General features: G+C 38.2%; 1 protein-coding gene across 2 annotated transcripts in view; it reads right to left on the bottom strand.

The window, feature by feature from the left end:
* LOC149827093 (pantothenate kinase 2-like) overlaps positions 1 to 25,513 on the bottom strand; it is a 79,179-nt gene that overhangs the window by 49,498 nt on the left and 4,168 nt on the right. For both annotated transcript variants that reach the window (XM_090019167.1, XM_090019166.1), the window contains exons 3-7: positions 24,814 to 24,872; positions 23,896 to 24,012; positions 23,342 to 23,461; positions 23,146 to 23,240; positions 22,977 to 23,070 (exon numbers count right to left, since the gene is read on the bottom strand). In XM_090019167.1, coding sequence (XP_089875293.1) covers positions 22,977 to 23,070; positions 23,146 to 23,240; positions 23,342 to 23,461; positions 23,896 to 24,012; positions 24,814 to 24,872 — 485 coding nt within the window. The remainder of the gene's footprint in view (positions 1 to 22,976; positions 23,071 to 23,145; positions 23,241 to 23,341; positions 23,462 to 23,895; positions 24,013 to 24,813; positions 24,873 to 25,513) is intronic.

The raw sequence follows: 25,513 nt of genomic DNA on the forward strand, positions 1-25,513 counted from the left end.
AGCATAATCTTACTAAACTTATCATACCAAGCTTTCAGAGCTTGTTTGAGACCATACAAAACCTTATTTAAGCGAAGAGTTTTCCCTTTAGGGACATTAATTCCTAGTGGTGGATCGATGTATACTTCTTTAGCTAAACTTTCATTTAGAAACGCATTTTTAACATCCATTTGAAAAATATACTATTTCTTTATAAAAGCAAAAGCTATCAAGATTTTAACAGTGGTCATTCTAGCTACTGGAGCAAAGGTTTCTTCATAGTCTATTCCATATTCTTGAGAATAGCCTTTGACAACTAACCGAGCTTTGAATCTCTCAAAAGTGCCATCATTTTTTGTCTTAACTTTGTACATCGACCGACAACCAATAGGTTTTTTGTTGGGTAGGATATCTTAAATGGTCCAGGTGTTTGCTTTTTCTAAGACTTCCAATTCAATTTTCATGGCTTTGACCCATTCAGGTTGATCCTTGGTTGTAGCATAACTGGAAGGTTCTTCGTAAGAATGAATTAAGGTGATGTAGGCTTGATACTTTGGTGAAAAAGACTCATATAACACAAATTTTTCAGGGACTTTTGAGATTCTAGTGGACTTTTTAGTTGAAGACAGAGGGTCATGTTCCTTTGTGTATTTTTCAAAGGCACATGGTCTTTCTAAGTTTTCTCGTCTAGAATATTGAATATAATCTTGGATGCTATTAACTGGTTATGTGTTTGTGATATCATTTTGATCATCTTGATCAATATCACTTTCATTACTCTTCAGAACTAAGTCCAATAGAAAGGAGTACTCGTCTGTTTCCATAGAATCTTTATTTTCAAAGGGACTTTCATTTTCCAAAAAGGATACATTTCTTGAGACATATAGTTTGTTATTTCTGAAATCGAAATACCTGCAGCATTTTTTATGACTTGCATGACCTAAAAAGGCACAGGAAATAGCACGTGGAGTGAATTTATCATTCTTATCTGTAAACACAAAACATTTGCATCCGAACACCCTTAACCTAGAGTAATTTGGAGTTTGTTTATAAAGCTTTTCAGTTGGGGAAATATTGTTTATCGAGGAAGAAGGCGTCCTATTGATGAGATAGACAGCAGTTAAGGCTGCTTCAACCCAGAAAATTTTTGGTACTTAATGTGTAATGAGAAGGGTTTTTGCTATTTCTATAATATGCCTATGCTTTCTTTCAGCTAAACCATTTTGTTGAGGGGTGTAAGGACATGATTTTTTATGTAAAATGCTATATAAATTCAAATAATCTTTAAATTTTTTTGATAAAAATTCTCTTCCTGAATCAGTACGAAATATCGAGATATCCTCTTTAAACTGATTTTTGACCATATTATGAAATATTTGAAAGTAAGAGAAAACTTTAGATTTATGTTTAAAAAAATAAATCCAAGTGTGTCGTGTAAAGTCATCTATGAAGATTACATAGTACATAAACCCACCTTTAGATATAACAGGTGTGGGACCCCAAACATCAGAATGCATTAACTCAAGTGGTCGTGTAGAAACAAAGGTTCTTTCTTGAAAAGGTAGGTCTTTTTATTTTTCCAAGAATACATTTTTCACATGTAAAAGCTTCAAAATTACAAAATTTTTCCATGTTTGGAAAAAATTGAATCTTGAATATACAAGGATGTACAAATCTTTTGTGTCAAAGATCTAAATCTAACTTTTGAACATTACAACATAGTGTATTCTTGGGAATTTCCAACTTAAAGCCTGATATTTTTTCTTTCTACTACAAATAAAATGTTTTCTTAGCACTGGCACCGACCTCGTTCGGCAAAACCACCAAATGGTCTTGGCAATCCAGTTGTCCTTGCACTGGTACCAGACTCGCTCGGCAAGACCACCAAATGGTCTTGGCAATCTAGTCGTCCCTTTACTGGCACCGACTTCGTTCAACAAGACAAATCACAGTCTTGGCAACCCAGTTTTTCTTTTAAAAAATGTTAACCCGACCTCGTTTGACGGGACTCAAACAGTACCCAAAACCCAGTGGTTTTAAAAAACTGGCACCTACCTCGTTCAGTGAGATCAAGCATGGTCTCAGCTACCCAGTTGCATGTCTCAAGCCTTAAGTGTCTACTTCTTTGTAATAAACAGAATCACATCGATTAATAATAAAGAGGGGCATTTGTAGACACCAAAATTTCATGATGCATGATTGCTATCTTTTGAAGACAAGTGTTTGCAGGTACCCAATGAGAATTGGACACCCCTCACACTTGGACGACAAAACGGGTTGTCATCCATTACTGGACTACAGAACGGGACGCCATCCACTGTTGTACGACAGAACGTAACATCGTCCATTACGAGACGACAGAGTAGAGTGTCGTCCGCTACGGGACGACAAAGCAAAATGTCATCCGTTGTACCAAATGTGTGGATAAGTCGTGGTTTATTCCTATCTCATCATAATGTCCTATACATCTTCTAGGGTGGGAGGACTCTTCCTAGATGAGTCTTCCTTCCAAGAGAAGACTTTCTTAGAACTCTATAAATAGGAGCTCACCCCTGTACCTTGAAAACATTTGAAAATATCATACCTAAGTTCTGGCCCTTGAAAAGAAACCTACCAAGTCTTGCCTGCACTTTGTTAAAAATTTTAATCTTATAGATAATCTCATATGTAAATATCCCATAATATCTAATCTTTTTTTTCAATTTAGTTACAATAGCATAGGTTAGTTAAGTTTTTACTTTTTAGTTTATTTTTCATTTTTGGACATAATATAGACCTTTTTTCTTTTTGACTAAGTCAAAAAGCAAAAGCTGGACATAATATAAACCTTTTGTTTTTTGACTAAGTGGCTCTGAGAGTCATTGGACACTCCAATGGCTCTATTTAGAGTTGTTGGAATGTCCAACAACTCTCCCTTGCCCTCTCTTTTTGTGTATAGATATGGGGAGTCACCCCATTGTATTTTATCTGGTGTATGTGGATTTTGTCCCACTTAAATGAAATCAATTCACTTTTTCAATTGGAATCTCTCTTTTGAGTATTTTGTGTGTGAACCCTAGTGGTTCTTAAGTGTTTGCCTTGTGTGTGAACCTTTATGGTTCTTGAGAGAGTTTATTCGTGATAAAGCATTTGAAGTTTGTTTGAGGATTTCATTTTCTTACATGGTATCAGAGCTTGGTTGAAGCAATCAAGATAAGTTCTTTCGGTGCATTGGAAAACGTGTTACACAAGTTTTTTGCAAGAAAGTGATCCTTCTTGAAGTGATGATTGTGTGAAGGCGTAAAAAGCTTGAAGGATATTCGTACTCATCATCTGTGGTAGAGTATTCTTCTATTTAGTTTTTCTCTTTTCCCAAATATTGTAAAATGGATGATAATGATAATGTCACCATTAAGCTCATCAAACTAAATGATTTCAACGATGTCACATGGGCTTCAATTATGAAGCATCTTATATGGGGAAGGGTTTATGGGGATTAGTAGATGGAACCGATGAGGAACCTACTCTAATTCTTAAGAAGGATGAAAGAGAAAAGGAAATACCTCTCACGAAGGTAGAAAGAGTTAAAGGTCATATCTACTTACGAGAAAAAGTGAAAAGAATGGCATATGGGTCATGTCTTGGCTTATTTTAAGTGTTGATATAAAAAAATGCTCAAGTTTAGCAAAATTTGAGCATGCAAATGAATCTTGGGAATATCTTAAGATAATGTATTTTCTTAAAGATATTGCACATGTGTGCAATCTTCAAATTAAAGTAAGAAATATGATTCAAAGAGACAAGCATTAGGGAGTATTATAATGGCTTGTCGGAATTGTGGAAAGAATTAACTTTTCTTGAACCAAAGTGGCATTGTCCACAAGATATTGAACTCCGCCAAAACCAAATTAATGCGGAGCACTTTTTCATTTCATTAGTGGATTAAGATCGGAATTTGAATCCACCAAGTCTATCATCCTTCATCGTGGAAAAGTGCCTTCAATAGAAGACACAATAGAGGAGTTAAGTATGGAAGAAAACAGACTCAAAAGTAGAATCTCTAAGAATAATGACTCAATTTTGGCCGTCTCGAAACCCGAAAACTATGTCAGGACTTACAAACCTCCTAACTATGGAAGGGAAAATGATGAAAAACAAGAAAATGATTTTGAGAGAAGAAAAATCATTTGCTACTATTATCGTGAACCGGGACATGTAAAAACCCATTGCCCAAAATTAAAAAGGCCCTACGAGGAAAAGGTCGCCGCTGTCGGACCACCACAAGAATTAAGTGAATCTTCTATTGGAAGCATGTCACTGGCACCATTGGTGGAAGCTCTTGGACCTCTACTCAAGGGAGCATCTTCATCTACAGGAGCTGCAGTCTTTTCAGTTAGCACTTCCGATCTAGGTAAAACTCCATGGCTTCTTGACTAAGGTGCTTTTTTCCATATGACTCTGAATATTGAAATGCTATCTGAATGTCGTAACTCAAATGGGTCCAATGTTTTTACTGTTGATAGAACATCACTAGAAATTAAAGCAATAGGGAACTTTGAAAAAACTTTTCAAAACTTAAAAGGATTTCATATTCTTCAAATTAGATATATTCCAAAATTGAACCTCAATCTTTTATCCATTTCTCAATTATTTCACTATAGATATAATGTTTCTTTCTCTTCTCATGGTTGCCAAGTGCAGGTTCACCACTCATGGAAGCTGACTGGGGAAGGCCATAGAGAAGGAGACCTATACTGCATGGATTTTTTGAAAATTCCTAAGAATACGTTTTGTTGTAATGTTCAGAAAATGGACTTAGATTTATGGCACAGGAGACTTGGTCATCCTAACATATCCAAAATTCATGTTTTCCAAATATGGAAAACTTTTGTAATTCTGAGACATTTAAATGTGAAAAATGTATTCTTGGAAAAATGAAGAGATTACCCTTTTAAGAAAGAAATTTTATCTCATCTCGACCTCTTGATTTAGTACATTCGGATGTATGGGGTCCTACACCTGCCATATCAGAAGGAGGGTTTTCATACTACGTCATTTTTTAGATGATTTTGCAAGACATACCTGGATTTATTTTCTCAAACATAAATCTGAAGTATTTTTACATTTTCAAATATTTCATAAACTGTTTAAGAACCAATTTAAGAATGATATCTCTATATTTTGCATTGATTCAGAGGGAGAGTATTTATCAAAAGAATTTAGTGATTACTTAAATCTAGATGGTATTTTATATCAAAAGTCATGCCCATATACCCCACAGCAAAATGGTTTAGCAGAACAAAAACATAGACACATTATAGAAATAACAAGAACTTTGTTGATTACTCATCAAGTTCAAAAAAAAATTGGGCCGAAGCAACTCTTACCGCAGTATATCTCATTAATAGAATGACATCGTCTTTGTTAAAAAATGTATCACCTATTGAAAAAAATTTCAAACAAATTCCAGATTATTCGCGATTAAGAGTATTTGGTTGCAAATGTTTTGTTTTCTCCAACAAAAAATGACAAGCTTTAACCCCGGGCCATTCATTGTGCATTCCTTGGTTATGCAAGCAATCAGAAAGACTATAGATGCCTTGATGTCAGAACTAGGAAGTTATATGTGTCACAAAATATATCTTTTTTAGAAAATGAAAGTTCTTTTGAAACTAAAAACCCTAGAGAGGTTGATGAATACTCCTTGTTGGACTCAGTTCCAAAAGTTAATGAAGAAGAACTTGATCAAGAAGATCAAAATAGTATAATCAACGTTGAAACATCTCATCCAGACTATATTCAATACTTCAGGCGAGGAAATCTAGAGCAACCTTGTGCTCTAGAAAAATATATTAAAGCACAGGATCAAATAGAAACCAGAAAATCATCTAGGGTGTCAAAGGTGCCCAGAAAATTTGTATCCTATGAATCTTTTTCACCAAAACATCGAACATATATTGCCCTATTACACTCCTATATAAAACCTCCAAGCTATAATACAGCAAAAAGAACATTCAGAATGGGTCGAAGCTATGACAGCCGAGTTAAATGCCTTGGAAAAGGCAAACACGTAGACTATTCAAGATATTTCACCTGAAAAAAAACCCATAGGATGTCGATGGGTATATAAAGTTAAAACAAGAGTGATGGTAAGGTTATGCTTGATTTTGGCTCACTGACACAACTTTGTTTATTAAGAAATCTAAGGTAGGGATCATCATTCTTCTTCTCTACGTGGATGACATGATCATCACAGGAAGTGATAAATAGGGAGTTAACAATATCAAAAAAAATATTAAAACCAACTTTGAAATGAGTGATTTAGGTTTTTTTTTTTATTTCTTGGTATTAAAGTAGCTTATTCTCCTAGAGGTTATTCACTAACGCAATCTAAATTTGCTCTTGATATTAATGACAGGTCAGGAATCACAGATGACAAACATGGTGATACCCTTGAAGTTGTGAACATCAAAATGAAAATTGACGATGGGGAACCTCTTGAGAATCCATCACCTTATAGACAACTTGTTGGGGCGTTGTCTTACCTCTCCATCACAAGACCTCATATTGCACATGTTGTTCACACAGTAAGTCAATTCCAGCATGCCCCCACCTCTTGTTCATATGAGAGTTGTGTTACGCATTATTAGATATATTAAAACTTCTATTTTTAGAAGACTATTTTTGTCGGCTTCTTCCACAATAGAATTAACTGCTTATATTGGTGCAAATTGGGGAGGTGATCCAAATGATCGACACTCAACTACTGGACTATGTGAGTTCCTTAGAGAGTCATTGATCTCGTGGAGGTATAAGAAGCAGCAGAAGGTTTCTCTTTCTTCTACTGAAGCCGAGTATAGAGCCATGGCTACCACCACCATAGAAGTGGTCTGGTTGAGACAACTACTTCATGATATGGGTGTTACAAGTACAAGTGCATCACGGCTATGTTGTGACAATAAAAGTTTCATTTACATTGCCAGCAATCGGACATTCCACGAACGAACCAAGTATATCGAAATGGACTGCCACTATGTACGTGAGAATTTTCTACAAGGCACCATTGATCTTCCCTATGTCTCCTCAGAACTTCATCTGGCAGATTTCTTCACCAAACCACTTGTTACTCCTCGATTTCACTTTCTCTTGGACAAACTTTCGGTTATTCAACCGTAGGTTTAAGGGGGAGTGTTAACAATTGTAATCTCATATGTAAATATCCCATAATATGTAATCTTTTTTTCCAGTTTAGTTACAATAGCATAAGTTAGTTAGGTTTTTACTTTTTGGTTTATTTTTCATTTTTAGACATAATATAGACCTTTTGCTTTTTAACTAAGTCAAAAAGCAAAAGTTGTGAGAGTCCAACGACTCTATTTAGAGTTGTTGGACAACCCTCCCTTGCCCTCTCTTTTTGTGTATATATATATGGGGAGTTACCCCATTGTATTTTATCTGGTGTATGTGGGTTTTGTCCCACTTAAATGAAATCAATTCTTCACTTTTTCATTTGGAATCTCTCTTTTGAGTATTTTGTGTGTGAACCATAGTGGTTCTTAAGTGTTTGCCTTGTGTGTGAACCTTTATGGTTCTTGAGAGAGTTTATTCGTGAGAAAGCATTTGAAGTTTGTTTGAGGATTCCATTTTCTTACACACTCTGTCCCGGCGTCATTAAAGAATTCTCATACTTATGTAAAGGTACTAACAGACAATAAAGAGCTTTAACGATAAAACGGACTACCAAGTCCAAAAAAGGTATATTCCAATATCCCTTGTAAAACGCTGGAAAAAATTTTGTTTTGATTCGGGCCGGATCCGGATCCGGACCCGACCCGAACCACCGCCTCTCGCTGTCATTAAAGACAGCGAGGCAGGCGGTAGGGGGGTTACGAAATCCCCCATCACCGCCTCTCGCCCTCTCGTCTCTTCCCGACTTTCTCTCTCGCTCGTCCATTGTCACCGACGCAGGTGACCCACGACCATCGGCAACACGCGTACTTCAGCGGGCTTCTCTCCGGCAGCCTCCCGAGGTACGTTCTTCTTCTTCTCCTCTTTTCATCTCTCCCTCACTGTCTCTCGTCTCCCTCACTAAGCTCTCTCTCTCTCTCGCTCGCTCGTCTGCTGCCGCCACCGGCGACCACCTTTCTCCGACGAGCCAGCTCGGAGCCCTCTGCCACCATCGTTGTTGTTGCGGCCGACACTGACGCCGGCGACCCCTGGTACGCCGCCTCCTACTTTTCTCCCCCTTTTTATTTTCTTCTTCCTTGCGTCGACTGACAGGGGCAAAAGCCCCTACCGATTGGCCTGTTACGGGGGGAGGGGCCGAGCCCTCCTCCCTGCCTCCTGTTACGGCAGAGGAGGGGCTCGCCCCCCTCCTCTTTGTTCCCTCTGTCACGACAGGGGAGGGGCCGAGCCCTCCTCCATGCCTCCTGTTACGGCAGAGGAGGGGCTCCCCCCCCCCCTCCTCTCTGTTCCCTCTGTACGGTAGGGGAGGGGCACGACCCCTCCCTACTTTCTGTTACGGAAGGAGAGGGGTTGAGCCCCTCCTCCTTGCTCCCTGCGTCTCATGACGGCAGGGGAGGGTCGAGCCCTCTGTGCTGCCTCTTTTGGTCAGGGGAGGGGTTGAGCCCCCTCCCTGCACCATCGTCTTCTTCTTCTCTCCTCATTTTCAGTCGGCAGGCTGGCAGGGGCGATGCCTCTCATCGCCTGAGTCCGACTGGTTGGCAGAGGGTGATGCCCCCTGTTGTTGATTGACTGGCAGGGGTTTCCAGCCCCTGCCCCTCACTCTCTCTCTGTTACCTTTGGCCGGTAGGGGCTGTGGCCCCTACCTATCGTCTTTTGGCATGACGACAGGGGCATCGCCCCTGTCGCCTGAAACTTTTGGATCAGCAGGGGCTAAAGCCCTTGCCTGTCGATTTTGGTAGGTCGACAGGGGCTGGAAGCCTGGAACCCTGTCTGTCCTTTGTCGACAGGGGCGACGCCCCCTGTCTCCTGCATATGTTATTCGGCAGTAAGGGTCATTGGACCCTGCCTCGCATTTCTTCAAGGTTGGCGGGGACTGTTGCCCCCTGCACCTTGTTTGTTTTCCGATAGGGGGTTTCGCCCCTCTGCCTTGATCTTGTTGCTTCTGTTGCTCTTCTGCATTCTGCAGGGAGTTGAGCTCCCTGCCTACCCTCGTATTGGGGTCCGGTACTGCTGCAGGTCTTACTGGACCCACATCTTATTTGTATTTTGGCATGCTAACCTTTTTAGCACCACAGGTTGAACGGTGGATCATGCTCGCTCTTCATGGATTGAGCTAGTGCTTACCTACGCAGCTGGCATACGAGGACCGCCACATCTCAAGGTAGGGAAAGATTGCACGGAAGACTTGGACAATTAAATTAAGTTCAATTAACTAAAAATGGACCATTAAATAAATATATATATAAAAATATATATATATTTATACGAGTAGGCATTTAACTCAAGGACGCGGTTTCACGATCCTTGTTCTTTAATTTGTCGTCACGTATCACGCAAAGGTTCTGCGTTGCACTCCTGCTTACGGTCCTTTACTTTATCGTCGCGCTTTGCGCCAGGCTTTTGCTTTTGCATGTGTTGTTACTGGCTTGCTATTGCAGATGACGCTCAGGTTCTCGCTCATTGCATACGCGTTTGAGGCATCCTCGTGGAGGATGCAAGAGACATCTATCACTCCCTCTTGCGACAAGAGTTCAGTCGGGAGCTGGCGATACACCTTCGTCTAAGGAGAGGGATACCTCGCAAGGATCCTGGCTCTTCGTGTCCACAGTCCTGCAGAGTCGACTTGAGATTTTAGGGAGCTGCGTAAAAGCATCAAAGACTACCCCAAATCGAAGCATTTGAAAGGTTGTGATTGGCTGGTTCTGCTCGCCTTTTTGTCATATCTCGGATGATCCCGAATTGGGGGTTCAAGCGAACTTCTTAGTGGGTATTCTGTTGAGAAACCTGTATCTCATCTATCGAGACCGGTATCGAGTCATGTGAGACATGTAGATACCCCGATAGCAGATGAGATTTGAGATAATCATATGCATAGTGTTGGCACAAGGTACTGTTGTTTCAAAAGATAAACATTACATCTTTGTGAAACACTCTTGTTGAGGCTTCTATTGAGGAGCTATACCCCTTTCATCGTAGAATACTTGTAGTCGTGCACGACACGTCTAGTACTGCGATGATCAGATGAGACGGTCGTGCGACCTCGAACAGTGCTAAATACACAATGTTATAATCACATAAATGGCCTCACATTCGCTTTCACAGGCAAGATACCTGAGTGGTTTAAAGACCACAGCATAGGATGGGTCGTTAATTAAGCAACCCCTAACGCACCCATTCGCTTCTGGTTATTCTGTCAAGAGAGAGGACAGAGCGGTACAAAACTCCAATGGACAGGTTGTTAACAATCACCCCACGGGCAATGATCTGGCCTCCCCAGTCATTGCAGTTAAGGGAGAAGGGGCTACATTAGTTAACTCAACACTTCTGCAGAAGTTGGATGCATCTGTGGCACTGCCTCCTATGGGGAATCCTCTCTGGGCAAAAGTTGGCCCTTTAGGAGCGGACTCAACTAGCTATTCGGGTTATTGAAAATACATAGAATAACAGACGCCCGAACTAGTCTTAGTTGTTTCTACGTTTTGCCTGCACGTACTCGCAGGCCAATAATATTGAAACATAAAGTTTGTTCACACTGGTCGATCACTTGCTTGCTCGGTAGTTCAATATGCTACTCGTTGAGTTGTGCACGCCTGTCAAGGCATTACTCTAGTTGGTTAAACTGCTTACGCAATTCTTTGCGGATTAATAAGGAATTTCTTATACTAGTTAAATGCTTATAATAATAGCATTATGCCAATTGCTACATATTAGTATGTGACTTGCTTTACCCCTTGGTCGAACTGTTTGGTGCTTATTGTAGTATAGCACTTGTTGGCTTGCATCTCTTATGGTTGATGTGATTGCATACAGCTCGTAATCTACGAACTGGTGGCAACTAGGATTGATTTGGCCGCTTGTCTTATAAGCTGCTTACATATTGTGATATAAATGTTATTGTATGATTGTTTATCGTGTATAACTTATGAATGGCTTGTGATGCAATGGTTTATGCCTTACGATTAATTTAATTACTTGTTGATGGACTGAGCCATTTTATGGTAATTGTATGTTTTACGAGTATTGTTATGAGTGATTATCTTATTCAGTTATTTTGTTTGGCTGACGGGTAGAGTTAGTTACTCTTCACCTATAGAATCAACTGGGTTGCCATATCTGCACGTTCTCGTGTATCATTTACACATGCTTTGAGGTCCTATTTGAGGATTGCAATATTTCTTGTGGCAATAATACAATGCATAGGATTATATACTTCTGTGTGGAGTGATACGATGCATATTGCTGATATTCATGCTTGTGCCCATATTGTGGCTACTGACCCAAGAGTCGTCAATTGTTTGGAACAGTCGACTGTATTGATGCATGTATCACCGAGTAGGGTGTCTGTTAAGGACCGGATCTTCAAAGGATTATCTGCGAGGGCGTGTATGATCAAGATCAGGTAACCGGCTAGAGTGGTAGATTCTCTGTGAGGATGTACACTGTCCACGAACGGGTAGCCACAAAGACGGTGAACTCTGTTAAAATATATATGTAATCATATATACATATATATATATATACATATATATATATATATATATGTATTTATCTCATCATACCCGATAAAGGGTATTTTTGTAATTCAGCCCATTAGGGGCATTTTTGTCTTTTTTATATTTTTTACATGTATTTTATTTTCCATTTTCTTTTTCCTTTTTATTTTTATTTATTGTAAAATGCATTTAATGCATTGCATTGGGGGTCCCAACCAAAGGAGTCGTTGGTCCCCCAACGGTCACAAATGTGACCATTGGGGGCCCAACGAGTCCCCTTTTGGGCCTTCCAATGTTCTCTCTCTCTCACTCTTTTCTCACTCTTTCTCTCACTCCTTTGTATATAAATAGAGGGGTATTCCCCCATGTAAGGCATGGCCTTTTAGGCCCTCATGCAATAAAGTTTATGTAACTTATGCCTCTTCGTAGGCTTCTTGTGGTGTCCCTTAGTGGACCATTGCGTTATTCCCCATTATGGGGTTGTGTTTGTCCAATGTTGAACCTTATGGATGCATTATGCATTCTTGTAATTCATTTCCGCATACTTTCTAACATGGTATCAGAGCAAGGTTGTGACCGAGTTGCTCTTTGGTGCATCGAAAAACGTGTTATTCAAGAAATATCAAGAAAAATGGTGAAGTTTTCTTGTTCTCTCTCTTTTCTTTCTTAAAGCTATTTGGTATGTATTCTTTTTCATTTAGTATCATGCATTATAAAGAAATATCTACTTCCTTAATAATCTATATGTATGTGTTTTTTGTTTTTTAGCACTTGTGGTATTCGGTTCTTCATTGAGCCTTTGCTTTTGTGTATATCACATTTTTAAAATCTCTTAAAAGATAATTAGTTAAATCAGTGAACTTGTTTGTCATTACTTAAAACTTCCTTTAATAGGGTCGTTAATCGTGCTTATCTTTCAAGTATAAGTTGATGTCAATCTTGAACTCGTGTGTATGGTTTTAGGAGTCTTTGTGATCTTATTGTTGTTTTTCAAATCCTACATATGATTTAAAAACTTTGTATTGATGGACATCTTTGACTCCTTGAATTTAAATTTTTATCAAATAACTTCGGTACTTTGAAGTTATCTCTTGCATGTTTGCTTAAAAGCATGAATTATATATGTGTGGGAAGTTTTTTAAAGAAAATTTGAGTTGAGATTGAAATTCTTTAACATATAAAAGCTTGTGATAATTCACATTTTTTTCTACACACTTGCTATCATATATTATGAGTAGTGATGTTTATTAGAGATTTCTCATGTAGTGATATTTTTTAAGAATCTCAAAAATGATTTCAAATCATGTGTCTTAGTGCATTTTTTTGTAATTAGAGATTCCTCATGTAGTGATGTATGAATACCTCTAGTAACTCTTGAAGTATGGTTTTCTTCTATTTGGAGTTAAGTTTTTTCTTCTTTGCTTTAGATACTCGTTTTTGAGTGTTGTGTGGTTCTTATTGGTGAATACTATGTGTGAGACTTCCACGGTTCTTGTAAGAAGAGTGTTTGTTCTTGTGAAAATCCTTCAAAGTTTCGGTCTTAAAAGGATTATTATTTTGGGAAGTTTTGTTGTGGGCATTTGAAGGTCTAATTGTAGAAGTCCAATTCTTTCTACAAGCTTGGTCCTTTAGTTCTTGATTTTCTACTAATATTGCAAGTTTTACAAACTTGTTCTTTTTGTGAATTTTTCCGCATGAGTTTTTCCAAATTTTACCGCATCTATTAAAGAATGCCCATATTAAACTAAATTTGTTATATTGTCATTCAACATATTATATTACATAAAAATTGCATCTATTATCATTTGGTGTGCCTATAATTGCACTTTATATCTATCATGGTTAAAGCTTGTAGGATCATAGTCCAAGCTCTGTTAGTGAAACTTATGACTTTTGGGTTCGCATTTGCGAGTTTGTATTGTGCTCTTTGTGCACAAGTGTTCTTTTTGAGCATGTTGTATTATGAGAGCTTTCATGAGCCTCCTCTTCTTACATGATATAGAAATTTCATATGCATTATTTGTTTAATGTTTAATGATAAGTCTTTTTTAGTATAAATTAAAGAATTGATCATGATTAAGCATAATTCGTGTTTATGCAAAATTGTTGTTATGAGGCATATTGTTGTGATTGATTATATTGGACCTTTGATTCTGTTTTTAATCGGTCCTCTTTATAAAAACTTCTATTTGGAAAATGATTCCCTTAAGTGTTTGTTATCTTTTTATGGCATTTATATTTGTTCATCACATGTTATTCAATGCATCATTTGTTTGGCCTTATTATTGTTATATTAGAGATGTTTGTTGAGGTGAGTTATGTGCACCTCGTGTTATGTCATTTTAGATTGTCAACTTGTAGTTTGACTCTAAAATGACTTTTTATGTGATCTCTAATTATGATTGTGTTACTCGTTTATTTTGGCCATTGATACTCTTAATTATGTATACATGTGATGGATGTCTAAAGTTTGAAACCATAAGTGTTTTAAGATATATTGAAATTGATAATCTGTTAAGTGTTTGTCATTACAAGTCTTATTGCCTCAAAAGTCTTCTCCTTTTATAACTCTTATCTAAGTGTCATCATATGTAGACAAGATTTTTATTACACCTTTGTGTGTTGGTAGTCCATTGTTGGTTTTGTTCTCTTGGTCTAGTAGCTGAACATACTTGTCTTGAGTGTTATTATATGTAGACAAGGCACGTTGATTCACACCATGGTGTGTGATTTTAGTCCATGTTGGCATTTGTGTCCTTGTTCTAGTCGCTGAGATGTATGCCCATGGTTGGCTTCTTTTACTCATTTTAAGTGTCATTTTATGTAGACAAGAGATGTATTGTGTTTTAGCCCATGGTTGGCTTGATTCTCTTGTTCTAGTAGCTGAACATACTTGATGTTGAGTGTATTTTTATGTAGACTGTGAGAAATCAGATGTGGGAGTCACCTTACTATCGTAGCAAGAGATAGAGAGGTAAGAGGGAAGAGAGAAAAAAAATGTTGGGCGGCAATGATGTCTTCTCCCCTTTCCATTGATATTTATATGTTGTACGAGTGGTACAATACAGTACAGTATGCTGTACAATACAGTACAATACAGTACAATAGTACAATACAGTACAGTATGCTGTACAATACAGTACAATACAGTACAGTAGTACAATACAATACAGTATGTTGTACAAGTGGTACAATACAGTACAAAAATATATTCATTTACATATACATATTTAACAGCCTCCCTCAAGTTGAGGATGATCTTCAATCATGCTCAACTTGCCCTTAAGTAACCAAAATTGATGACTAACCAATCCTTTGGTGAAGATGTCTGCTACTTGGTCTTCTGATCTGACATACGAAGCCTCAATTTCTTCTGTTTCAATCTTTTGTCTAACAAAATGCTGATCAATCTCAATGTGCTTCGTGCGACAATGATGAATAGGGTTAAAAGAAATATTAATGGCACTTTGATTATCACATAAAAGCAGAGAGGAAGAGATAGGTTCATTCAACTCTTGAAGAAGATGCCGTACCCAAGTGACATCAGCTGTCCCTGCTGCCATTGCCCTGTACTCTGCCTCAGTGTTGGATTTAGCAATGGCCTTTTGTTTCTTACTACTCCAAGTGACAATATTTGGGCCAATAAAAACACAATATCCTGAAACCGACCTACGCTCATCAAGGTCCCCACCCCAATCTGCATCACAATATGTAAGTAAACGGTGTCCTGTAGTGAAGCTTTCATCTTTGTGATAGAGCAATCCATCTCCAATAGTCCCTTTCAGATATCTGAGAATACGCTTAATACATTCCATATGACAATCAGTGGGAGCATGCATAAACTGAGATGCTTGATTTACAGCATAAGCAATGTCAGGTCTTGTAAATGTAAGATATTGCAACATACCAACAATGCGGCGATATAAAGTGGAATCATGATATAATTGGCCTTCTTTTGCACTAAACTTATGATTTAAGACAGATGGGGTGCTGAGAGGTTTACAATTAATCATACCAGTGGTGTGAAGAATGTCAAGAGTATACTTGTGTTGACTTAGAGTGAGTCGATCATCTTGTCTATCGACTTCAACTCCCAAGAAGTATCGCAATGGGCCTAAGTCCTTCATCTTGAATTTGGCCATGAGTAAAGACTTGACCAAGGCAATATGGGCATCATCACTCCCAGTGATAATGATGTCATCAACATATATAAGAACCCAAGTAGTAACATGATCATTCTTATACATAAATAAAGAATGATCAAGTATACTCTTAGAAAAGCCATGCTGCTGAATTTCTATGGAGAAACTCTCAAACCAAGACCGAGATGCCTGTTTTAAACCATAAAGAGACCTTCTCAATTTACAAACCCATGTAGCCGCATCATGTTCACTATATCCAGGAGGTTGCTCCATATACACCTCTTCCTTCAAGTCCCCATGTAGGAACGCATTCTTGACATCCAACTGGCTAAGAGACCAACCATGCTGAAGTGCCAAAGTGAGGATCACACGAACGGTGCCAATTTTGACAACAGGGCTAAAAGTTTCCTCATAATCTTGCCCATATTGTTGTGTGAATCCGCGTGCAACAAGGCGAGCTTTATATCTTTCAATGCTACCATCTGGTTTACGCTTGATCTTGTAAACCCATTTGGAACCAACAACATTTCTATCAACAGGTCGAGGAACAATATCCCATGTATGACATTCATGAAGTGTTGTCATTTCTTCGTTCATAGCTTCAACCCAAGCTCGAGAATGGGCTGCCTGATGGAAAGTAGACGGCTCTTTCTCTTTGGCCACATTGGTTAGAAACAACTGAAAGTCAAGAGAAAAATTGTTGTAACTAACCCAACGATGGATAGGATGCCTTTCACGTGTGGATCGTCGAAGAGGGGGAGCCTCATGAGATGGAGTTGAAGGGGCTCCTCGACGGGCATAAACCAAACCTGAAAACCGTGAAGGTGCATCCTGGATGATGGAGTTGTCTGCTTCAAACTGAATTGGTTCATCAACAACAGGATCTCTGATAGAGTCATATAGCAAAGTATCACAAAGCCATGGATCATAAGTAGTTTGCTCATATACCTGAGAAGTATCACAAGTGCTGAAATGGTCATCATCAAAAACAACATTTCTAGACACCTTAATCTTACCCAAAATAGGATCATAACATCTATATCCTTTATACCCATCGGCATATCCCAGAAATCTGCACTGAACTGCTCTGTCCTGAAACTTGTTACGTAAAGAATGATCCACATGGACATAACAAATGCATCCGAAAGCATGCAAATCATCATAAGAAGGGTGAGAACCGTGAAGCAAATAATAAGGAGACTGATCTCCTAATAATTCCATAGGCAACCTGTTAATGATATGCACTGCAGTGTGAAAGGCCTCAGTCCAAAGAGAGAAAGAAATATCAATATTGTGCATCATACTTAACGCGGTTTCAACAATATGCCGATGCTTACGTTCTGCTACTTCATTCTGTTGTGGAGTGTAAGGACAAGAGGAGTTACGTGTGATGCCATGGTCCTTTAAATATTCACTAAAATCATGAGATATGTATTCTCCACCACCATCACACTGGAAATAAGTGATATTTGAATTGAAAAGGTTCTGAACAAGAGCATGGAATTGTTTGAAAAGTTTGAACACTTCAGATTTAGATTTCATAAAGTAAATCCAAGTGTAACGAGTGAAAGAGTCAAGAAATAACACATAATAACGAGAGCCAGATAGAAATGAAACAGGAGCTGAGCCCCAAACATCAGAGTGAATAATTTCAAATGGCTTGGAAGCTCTTTTATTGATACTTTGAAAGGGAAGTACATGACTCTTGCAGACATTACAACTAGGACACTTATGATCTAATTTGACTTTGGGAATAAAACCCTGAGAAGACAATTTGTCAAGGAACCCTTGACTACAATGACCTAACCGACGATGCCAAGAAACTGGCTTATTACATTGCATAACAGAAGAAGACTGACTCAAATAAGCAGGAAAAGATGGAGACACGGTAGATGACGTCTTCAAAGTCCCAGGGGCTGCTTCGAAGACGTACATGTTTCCGCGTCGTTCACCCTTAGTGAGCATCTTCTTGGTTCGAAGGTCCTTAAGACAAACAGAAGACGGAGTAAATTCCATGGATGAATTTGTTTCATCAACCAATTTAGAAACAGATAAAATGTTTTTCTCAATGGCAGGAGTGAGTAAGACATTTTTCAATGGTAGTGTAGATTGTGACAAAGAGAGAGATGCATTTCCAGTATGAGAAATAGGGTGGTGGGAACCATCTCCCGTGACAATAGTGCCAGTGCCAATATAAGGAACCATGTTGGAAAGTTTACCTGCATCAGAAGTAACATGTGCGGCTGCTCCAGAATCAATATACCAAACTCCATCATCATTCTGACGCAAATTCATGTTGTTAAATGCAGTCATCAGAATTTGTTGCACATCATGTGGCAACCCTGCACTCTGTCCCTGATCAGTACCCTGATGTGCTCGAAAATTTCCCTGCGGCTGCCCCTGAAACTGTCTAACATTCATCTGTCCAGCTCTTGGTCCTGGCCTCCCTGCCTTGTTGCGATTCTGTGGGTTGTGCCAACAATCTGCTTTCACATGGCCACGCTTGTTGCAATGGAAGCAAGTAGGGACACGGGTACCTCTAGTGGCAGGTGGAGCAGTAGGAGTAGGAAGGAGTCCTCCACGGCCCATATGAACAGCAGGTGGACGAAATGAGGTAGACCCAGATGTAAACATGACAGGATGAGGATCATCAATAAGATGATCTTGAGTCAAACTAACTTCATACTGTAGGAGTTTGGCCTGTAAATCCTCAAAGCATGGAAGTGTAGAGGCAACCTGTAATGCAGTGCAAAACATACGATATTGGGGCCCAAGGCTTCCCAATACCTGCTGAACAACATCTCTGTCAGAAACAGGATATCCAATAGCGGTCAACTGATCAATGATAATTTTGATATCCCCTAGAAATTCAGTAATGGTCTTAGTTCCCTTTCGCATAGATTGGAACTGCCATTTCAGTTGAAGTGCACGTGATTCAGAAACCTGTGAAAAAGAGTGAGCAAGATGTCTCCATAGTTCTGCAGCAGTAAAATGGTCAGAGATAGTTTGTAATATACGATCAGATAACGTGGCAGTCAAATAGGCAACCACAGATTGGTCCTTCTGAAACCAAACATCATACGCAGAATTTGGAATAGCAATGCAACTCACCTTCCCATCATTACCAGTTACCTCTTGCGTAATAGTCATAGGTGGGGCGGGTGATCCCCCATCCAGATGCCCGGAAAGACCATGACTTCGGATAAACGGCAGAATTTTGCGTTTCCAAAGTAAGTAGTTATCATGAGTTAATTTGTGAGAAACAAGTTTGAGAAAGAAATCTGGGGCTGATTTTAGAATCCATAAGGAAGAAGATCAAAGATGAATCAAACAGCACGACAGAAATTCGTAGGTTGTACGGTCAGAAATTTTTGAGTTTTGGAAATCACGATTTTTTTAGTTAATCGTGCAGAATGTACGATTTATCAACTATATTGCAAGAAATAGATAAGAAATCACAAGAAGTTTGAGAAAAGAGGCACTTTTGAGAAATGAGGGTTCCCAAATTTGGGGAAAACAGAAATTAGGGTTGATAAAATTGGGGATAACAGAATATGTAAGAAGGAAAAGATGCACGATATGAGGAAATGAAGAAACGACGTCGAAATATAGTGATTCAACGGAGAAACAACAGAGAAAAGATGAAAAAAAAAAACACTTTCCTTGAGAACGCCCAAAAACGCACGTCAAGGTCCTTAGGGGCCTTCCAGATGATCGTGATTACCACGCCCTTGGCTCTGATACCATGTGAGAAATCAGATGTGGGAGTCACCTTACTATCGTAGCAAGAGATAGAGAGAGAGGTAAGAGGGAAGAGAAAAAAAAAATGTTGGGCGGCAATGATGTCTTCTCCCCTTTCCATTGATATTTATATGTTGTACGAGTGGTACAATACAGTACAATAGTACAATACAGTACAGTATGTTGTACAATACAGTACAATACAGTACAATACAGTACAGTATGTTGTACAATACAGTACAATACAGTACAGTAGTACAATACAATACAGTATGCTGTACAAGTGGTACAATACAGTACAGAAATATATTCATTTACATATACATATTTAACATAGACAAGAGATGTTTTTGGTCTATGTTGGCATGTATTCTCTTGTTCTTGTCGTTGATGCACTCATTTCAAGTATTATTACATGTAGACAAGAGGTATTTTTACACACCTTTGTGTGTATCTTTGGCTTTTAATGACATTATATTTATGTTCTTGATCTAATAGCTTATACACTTGATTTATGGGTTTTGGAGGACCAATGAGGTAGTTGCTTGTAGTGGATGAACTATTGTTGAAATTTGTGAAATTTCATTTATATTTTGTCTTTTAAAGATACAAGTGAATCATATCATTAATATGCATATTTTAAAATCAAATTGATTTTTTGGCATTTAATATACATATTAAGTGCTTATGGTTTTGGCCACCTTTGTATTTGATATGCAAAATGAGTTTTTGTAATTGCAATCATTTGAGTGAGATGCTCATAAATGTGTAAGGTTCTCTACTAAAATAACACTCATTATTTTGACTCTTGGGTGGATGTTTTTTTAGATCATGTCCTTGCAAGTTCACATATGGCATTTGTTTGACATAGAATTTCTTCTCTTTAAGATGTGAGAAATCATTAAGTCATCTTTTGTTGATAAAAAGTCTCCCTATTGGTGATCTATGTGTGTTAAACATGCTTTCTTTCATATGATCTTGTACACTTCCCTTGGGAGCAATTTGTTTATATGTCAATATTGTCTTCTTAGATATATTTCTAATACATGAAATTTTTTACTTGATCTTAATACAAATCTCATATTTTGTGTCTTTGTGCACTTGTGAGTGTTCTCCCAATGAATCCCCTTTTGGGCCTCCCAATGTTCTCTCTCTCACTCTTTTCTCACTCTTTCTCTCACTCCTTTATGTATAAATAGAGGGGTATTCCCCCATGTAAGGCATGGCCTTTTAGGCCCTTATTCAATAAAGTTTATGAAACTTATGTCTCTTCGTAGGCTTCTTATGGTGTCCCTTAGTGGACCATTGTGTTATTCCCCATTATGGGGTTGTGTTTGTCCAATGATGGTCCTTATGAATGCATTATGCATTCTTGTAATTCATTTTCGCATACTTTCTAACATGAGATTTTGTGGTTTAAAATGAGGGGGACGATAGGTTTTTACATCTAGGGCGGAATTCCTTGTGAGGTTATACATTTCTCAAACCAGGTGATCCGACGTTGATCTTGTTGATTGTAATAGTGGCTATCGACCCTGAGAGCGGTCATTTGCGTTGATGCGTGTATCACAATGATTTTCATTGGATATGGCATTTGTTGGGGATCGGCTTCCCAAAGGTTTCGCTGTGAGATTGTACTTTTCTCAGATCGGGTGATCCGACTAGAGCGGTAGAATCCCTGTGAGGATGTGCATTGTCCACGAACGGGTAGCCGCAAAGACGGTGAACTCCTGTGAAGAAGTGTATGGTCCAAGACCAAGTATACCCTCTACGGCGGTAATTCCTTGTCAGGTCGTATATCTCTCGGACCGAGCGATCCGACGTGGAGCTTGTGTTGTTGCTCACCATAACAAGTTATGGTGAGCTGTGATGCTCTTCTGAGATTGTTCGAGATAGCCAGTTATAAATTTATAGCTTCAGCTTTCTGTTTTAGCATGATTACATGCGGGACTCAGATGTGAGAATCAGATCGTTAGCGATTTGAGTTAGTGATCATGTTTTGGACCTTCTACGGAAGGGTGGGATTTTCTGAGAATGACGCCTTAGTGAGTTATAACCGGTGACTGTTGGCCGCGTAAGGCTTTGAGAGATGGGAATAGATTAAGGTTGTTCAGGACAAAGCGTTTGTTAGAAGTAGTGAGGGTGACAAACGATGTCCTGATACTGATTCAATGTAGAGACCTCGTTCTAGGAACGAGAACAAGTTAGTTGCGTGGTGGTTCACAGCCTACGATCAATTGAATCGTATGCTGCATTTGTCAGTTACACTGCTTACTTGCTTTGACATGCTTACGCATTTGCACTACTTACTCGCTTGCACTGCTAATTCGCTTGCACTACTTACTCGCTTGCACTACTTACTCGCTCGCACTACTTAATCGCTTGTACTACTTACGCGTTTGCACTATTCACCTGTTTGCATTGCTTATCTGTTTCACTGCATATCTGCTTTAAACTGCGTAACATACTGAATTAAATGTACTTAATCCAGTTTCTTGTAGTCTCTCTTGTGCACCTACTAGTTTTTCGTGAAACTAACCCATTCTATGGGTACAGGTGATGATTAGGTACACTACGGGCGATGGCGCGCTTGAAAGATGGCTTCAAGACTTTTTCTTCCTGCTCTTAGCTCGCGTCCTGGACGCTTTGGGTTTGTAACGAATTTTCCTTATGATACCCTAATTTTGTGAGTTTTGGTTCTTTTAGCTAACGTGCCCAAAGTTGTCAGCTTGCCTTCTGATTTAACAAAAGAAAAATCTTCCGCTGATTTCATAAACAAACTCTGAAGGAAAGAGATATTTCTAGTCTCTTGCTTGTTTTTCTGAAAAGGTTCGCAAGTTTGAAATTTGGGGTGTTACATCCCTAATCAGTTTATTCCTATTTCATTTATTCTTTGGATTAGGTGCTTATACACACTTCTATTCTTATTTTCATATTGGAATTCACAGAGGCATGATTCAAGATACCTTCCCATCAGGCGAAGAATGGTCAGAGATTGCAACGGCATCCCCTATGATTTCAGAAAGAGGATTTTGCGAATCCAGGTAAGTCTCAGCTTCCCCATTCAAATATTTTTATGAAGATTAACATAATGCATTTGACACAGGAAAATGACAAAATCTCTTCATCATGAAAATAGATGTTAGGTACCACTTCAAACAACTGAGATTCAACCAACACAGAAAGTGATCACTGGAACTTCTGTTTTAAATGGTGAGTACTTGAACAATTTCAGCACAGAACATTTTGTTCAAATCAAAGATGATCTTCCTATTAAAAGTTGATGCAGAGATGTTAATTTTTAACAGAAACCTTCTTAGCCAAAATAGAAGAAAGTGCATCTTCATAAAACAAATATAAACTTGACATGAGGACCAATAAATGGGCTAGCAATCAATCCAGATCATTGATCTTTCGAGTAATACATTGAAATATAAATGCAGCCAAAAAATAAGACCTTGGAGTAATCCAAACCACCGTATATGTCTCCAACAAGCATATCCACTGCACTATTATCTCCCTTCTGGATTAACTCCAATATTTCATCAAAACTAGAAACACAGAGGTATCATAATTTGAGGTAAAGGCCAAATCATTGGAAAACAGAGAAATGTTTATCACACTACCTCTTGCACTTTGTTAAAAGCCTTCCTAGGCCCCAGAAAGTACCACCTCCAAGATTTGTTCCACTTACCCGCTGAAACTTCCCATCTCCATCAACCTGCAATTAACTCAACACATGTGACTGCCTGTTCAATGAAAACAACCAAAGAAACTCTGCAACCATTCAAAAGGAATCACATGTTTATATGATCTATACACCTTGATCATGCTAACTCCAGATCCAATATTAACAAGAAGATAGGGAAACAGGTCATTCTGATCAATCTGTACAAACTCCTTCTGGCCCTCCATGTGTGTGAAAGCTTCATGAAGAACAGACTGCACTTTTACAAAAACCGATGAGAGGAAAGCAGCCTTATCATCCTAAAACCATGCTTGAAGAAACAATTAAAAATATGAATACACATACATATTGTTGGCTTCATGAAGGAGCAGAGTAACTAAATTTCTACTAATATCTTTTCAATAAAAAGATAAATTATTAGTACTGCACATCATTAGCTATAAACCTATAGCCACTATAAAATTAGTCCCGTATTTCTTCTTTCTACCATGGCACAAACTGGCAAATGTATTATGTTATTATGGATATAATATGTGGTACGTACATTTTTTTTTAATAGAAGAGACTGGATATTATGATTTGCTTGAGTCAAGAGTAAAAGAGATCGAATGCATTGATGCATCTAAAAACATATCCCAACAACTGATCCATTAAAAATACTCTAGTAAATGTACCCATATTACTGCACCTTAAGCAGAAAATTAGCTCCAGCAACAAGACAATCCATTTCATCTTCCTTCTCAAGTGTAATACCAAGCCTCTCTTTGAAGACATCTGCAAATTTGCATGCACCACCACCTGTAGCCTTCTCATCAATTGAACAAAATAGTTAACAGGTAATCATGTAGAAACACATGAAACAGTTATTCATGGCTAAAAGTAAAGGATATAGAGAATAACAGAGCAGGAAAAGAAAGAAAAGGATGCTGCATGATACATCATAAATATAAACGAAACCAAAAACTTCCAGAAAGTGCTTAACAATTTCTAGCCTAAACCCTGGCGGTGATGGATGTTTAAGTTCAATATCATGCATTGGATATTCATATTACAGTTTCCTGGTACCCTTGCAAGAGTATAGCAGCCGCAGCGATGAGATACCTCTATTCGCTCAGAGTTTGGTAATCTAGGATAGCGGCATGCAGGCATATGATGGGCTAGTTCTCTGCTATCCAAAAGAAAATAAACCGTTAACCTGGAGCTAGTTTCAAGAAGTTATACAAATAGTTTTGTTGTTTTGATTGGAAAAGAAAGTTAGAAATATGATGGAAAATAGCTGAGTCATATACACAAAAAAAGGAATGATCGGTAGCAACTGCAATGCAGTGCTTTCTTACTTATCCAGCTTTGGCATTAATTAGGAGCACATCAAACATTTTAACTGATGTATTAGGACTGTAAATACTTTAAATCAAATACAAGCACTGAATATTTTTTATGACATTGTTCAGCTTATCGGATCAAACTGAAGTCACACCAATATACCAATATTGGCAAGAATATATTTTGATTCTTCAAAAATTATTGTAATTTAGAAAGGACCATACCAGATAGAAGAATAGGTAATAGAACATCCACTTATTAAAACTTGGAAAGTAGGAGTTACCTTAATTGTTGCATTTTCACATAAAGAATTCTCATGTTGCCATGCAAGAGAATCTACCCCTATCAGAAACATGAAAACCACAAACTCAGCCAAGTATAAACTCAAAATATCAAATGATACATAATAAAAAAGAATAAGATAGAGAATTTCTACAACACAAGCAGATAATTCTGAAGCTTCCTGTTGCAAAAACTAAGAGCACTCTAAAATGTTATGAATCAGACTTAAAAGCACTTTTCAGATCCGAGACAGTAAATCTCAAAGAACAAGACATTATGATACCTTTAGTATTACCTACAAGAAGAGAAAAGAGAACCTCATTGTATTCAAAATCCATTTTCCTCTATTTTATTATGTGGGATTTTTATAGATTTATAGGAAGTCAACAGTTTATTAGGTTATTTGGTTAATAAAAGGTGCCACACATTTCTTTCCACTTTCCCATTCTTTTCATTTACATTTTTGGACAGATATTGACCTCATGTTTTCTTTTATCATTTTTCTTCCTTCGACTTCTCTATCCCTTTTTTACTTTTCTTCTAGTCCTTTTTCCATTCCCATCATTTCTTTCTTCATTTCCTTATTCCTCTCCTTTTCTTCATTATCTGATTATCTGACACACTTATCATTTCTTGAGCTGTCTAGTCAACCACAGTAAGCTCTGATGCCTTTGTTTTTATGTTATTAGCTCCTCACTTAC

The sequence above is a fragment of the Nuphar pumila genome, chromosome 10, assembly GCF_984573655.1.
Source record: "Nuphar pumila chromosome 10, dmNupPumi1.hap1.1, whole genome shotgun sequence".
Taxonomy (NCBI): Eukaryota; Viridiplantae; Streptophyta; class Magnoliopsida; order Nymphaeales; family Nymphaeaceae; genus Nuphar; species Nuphar pumila.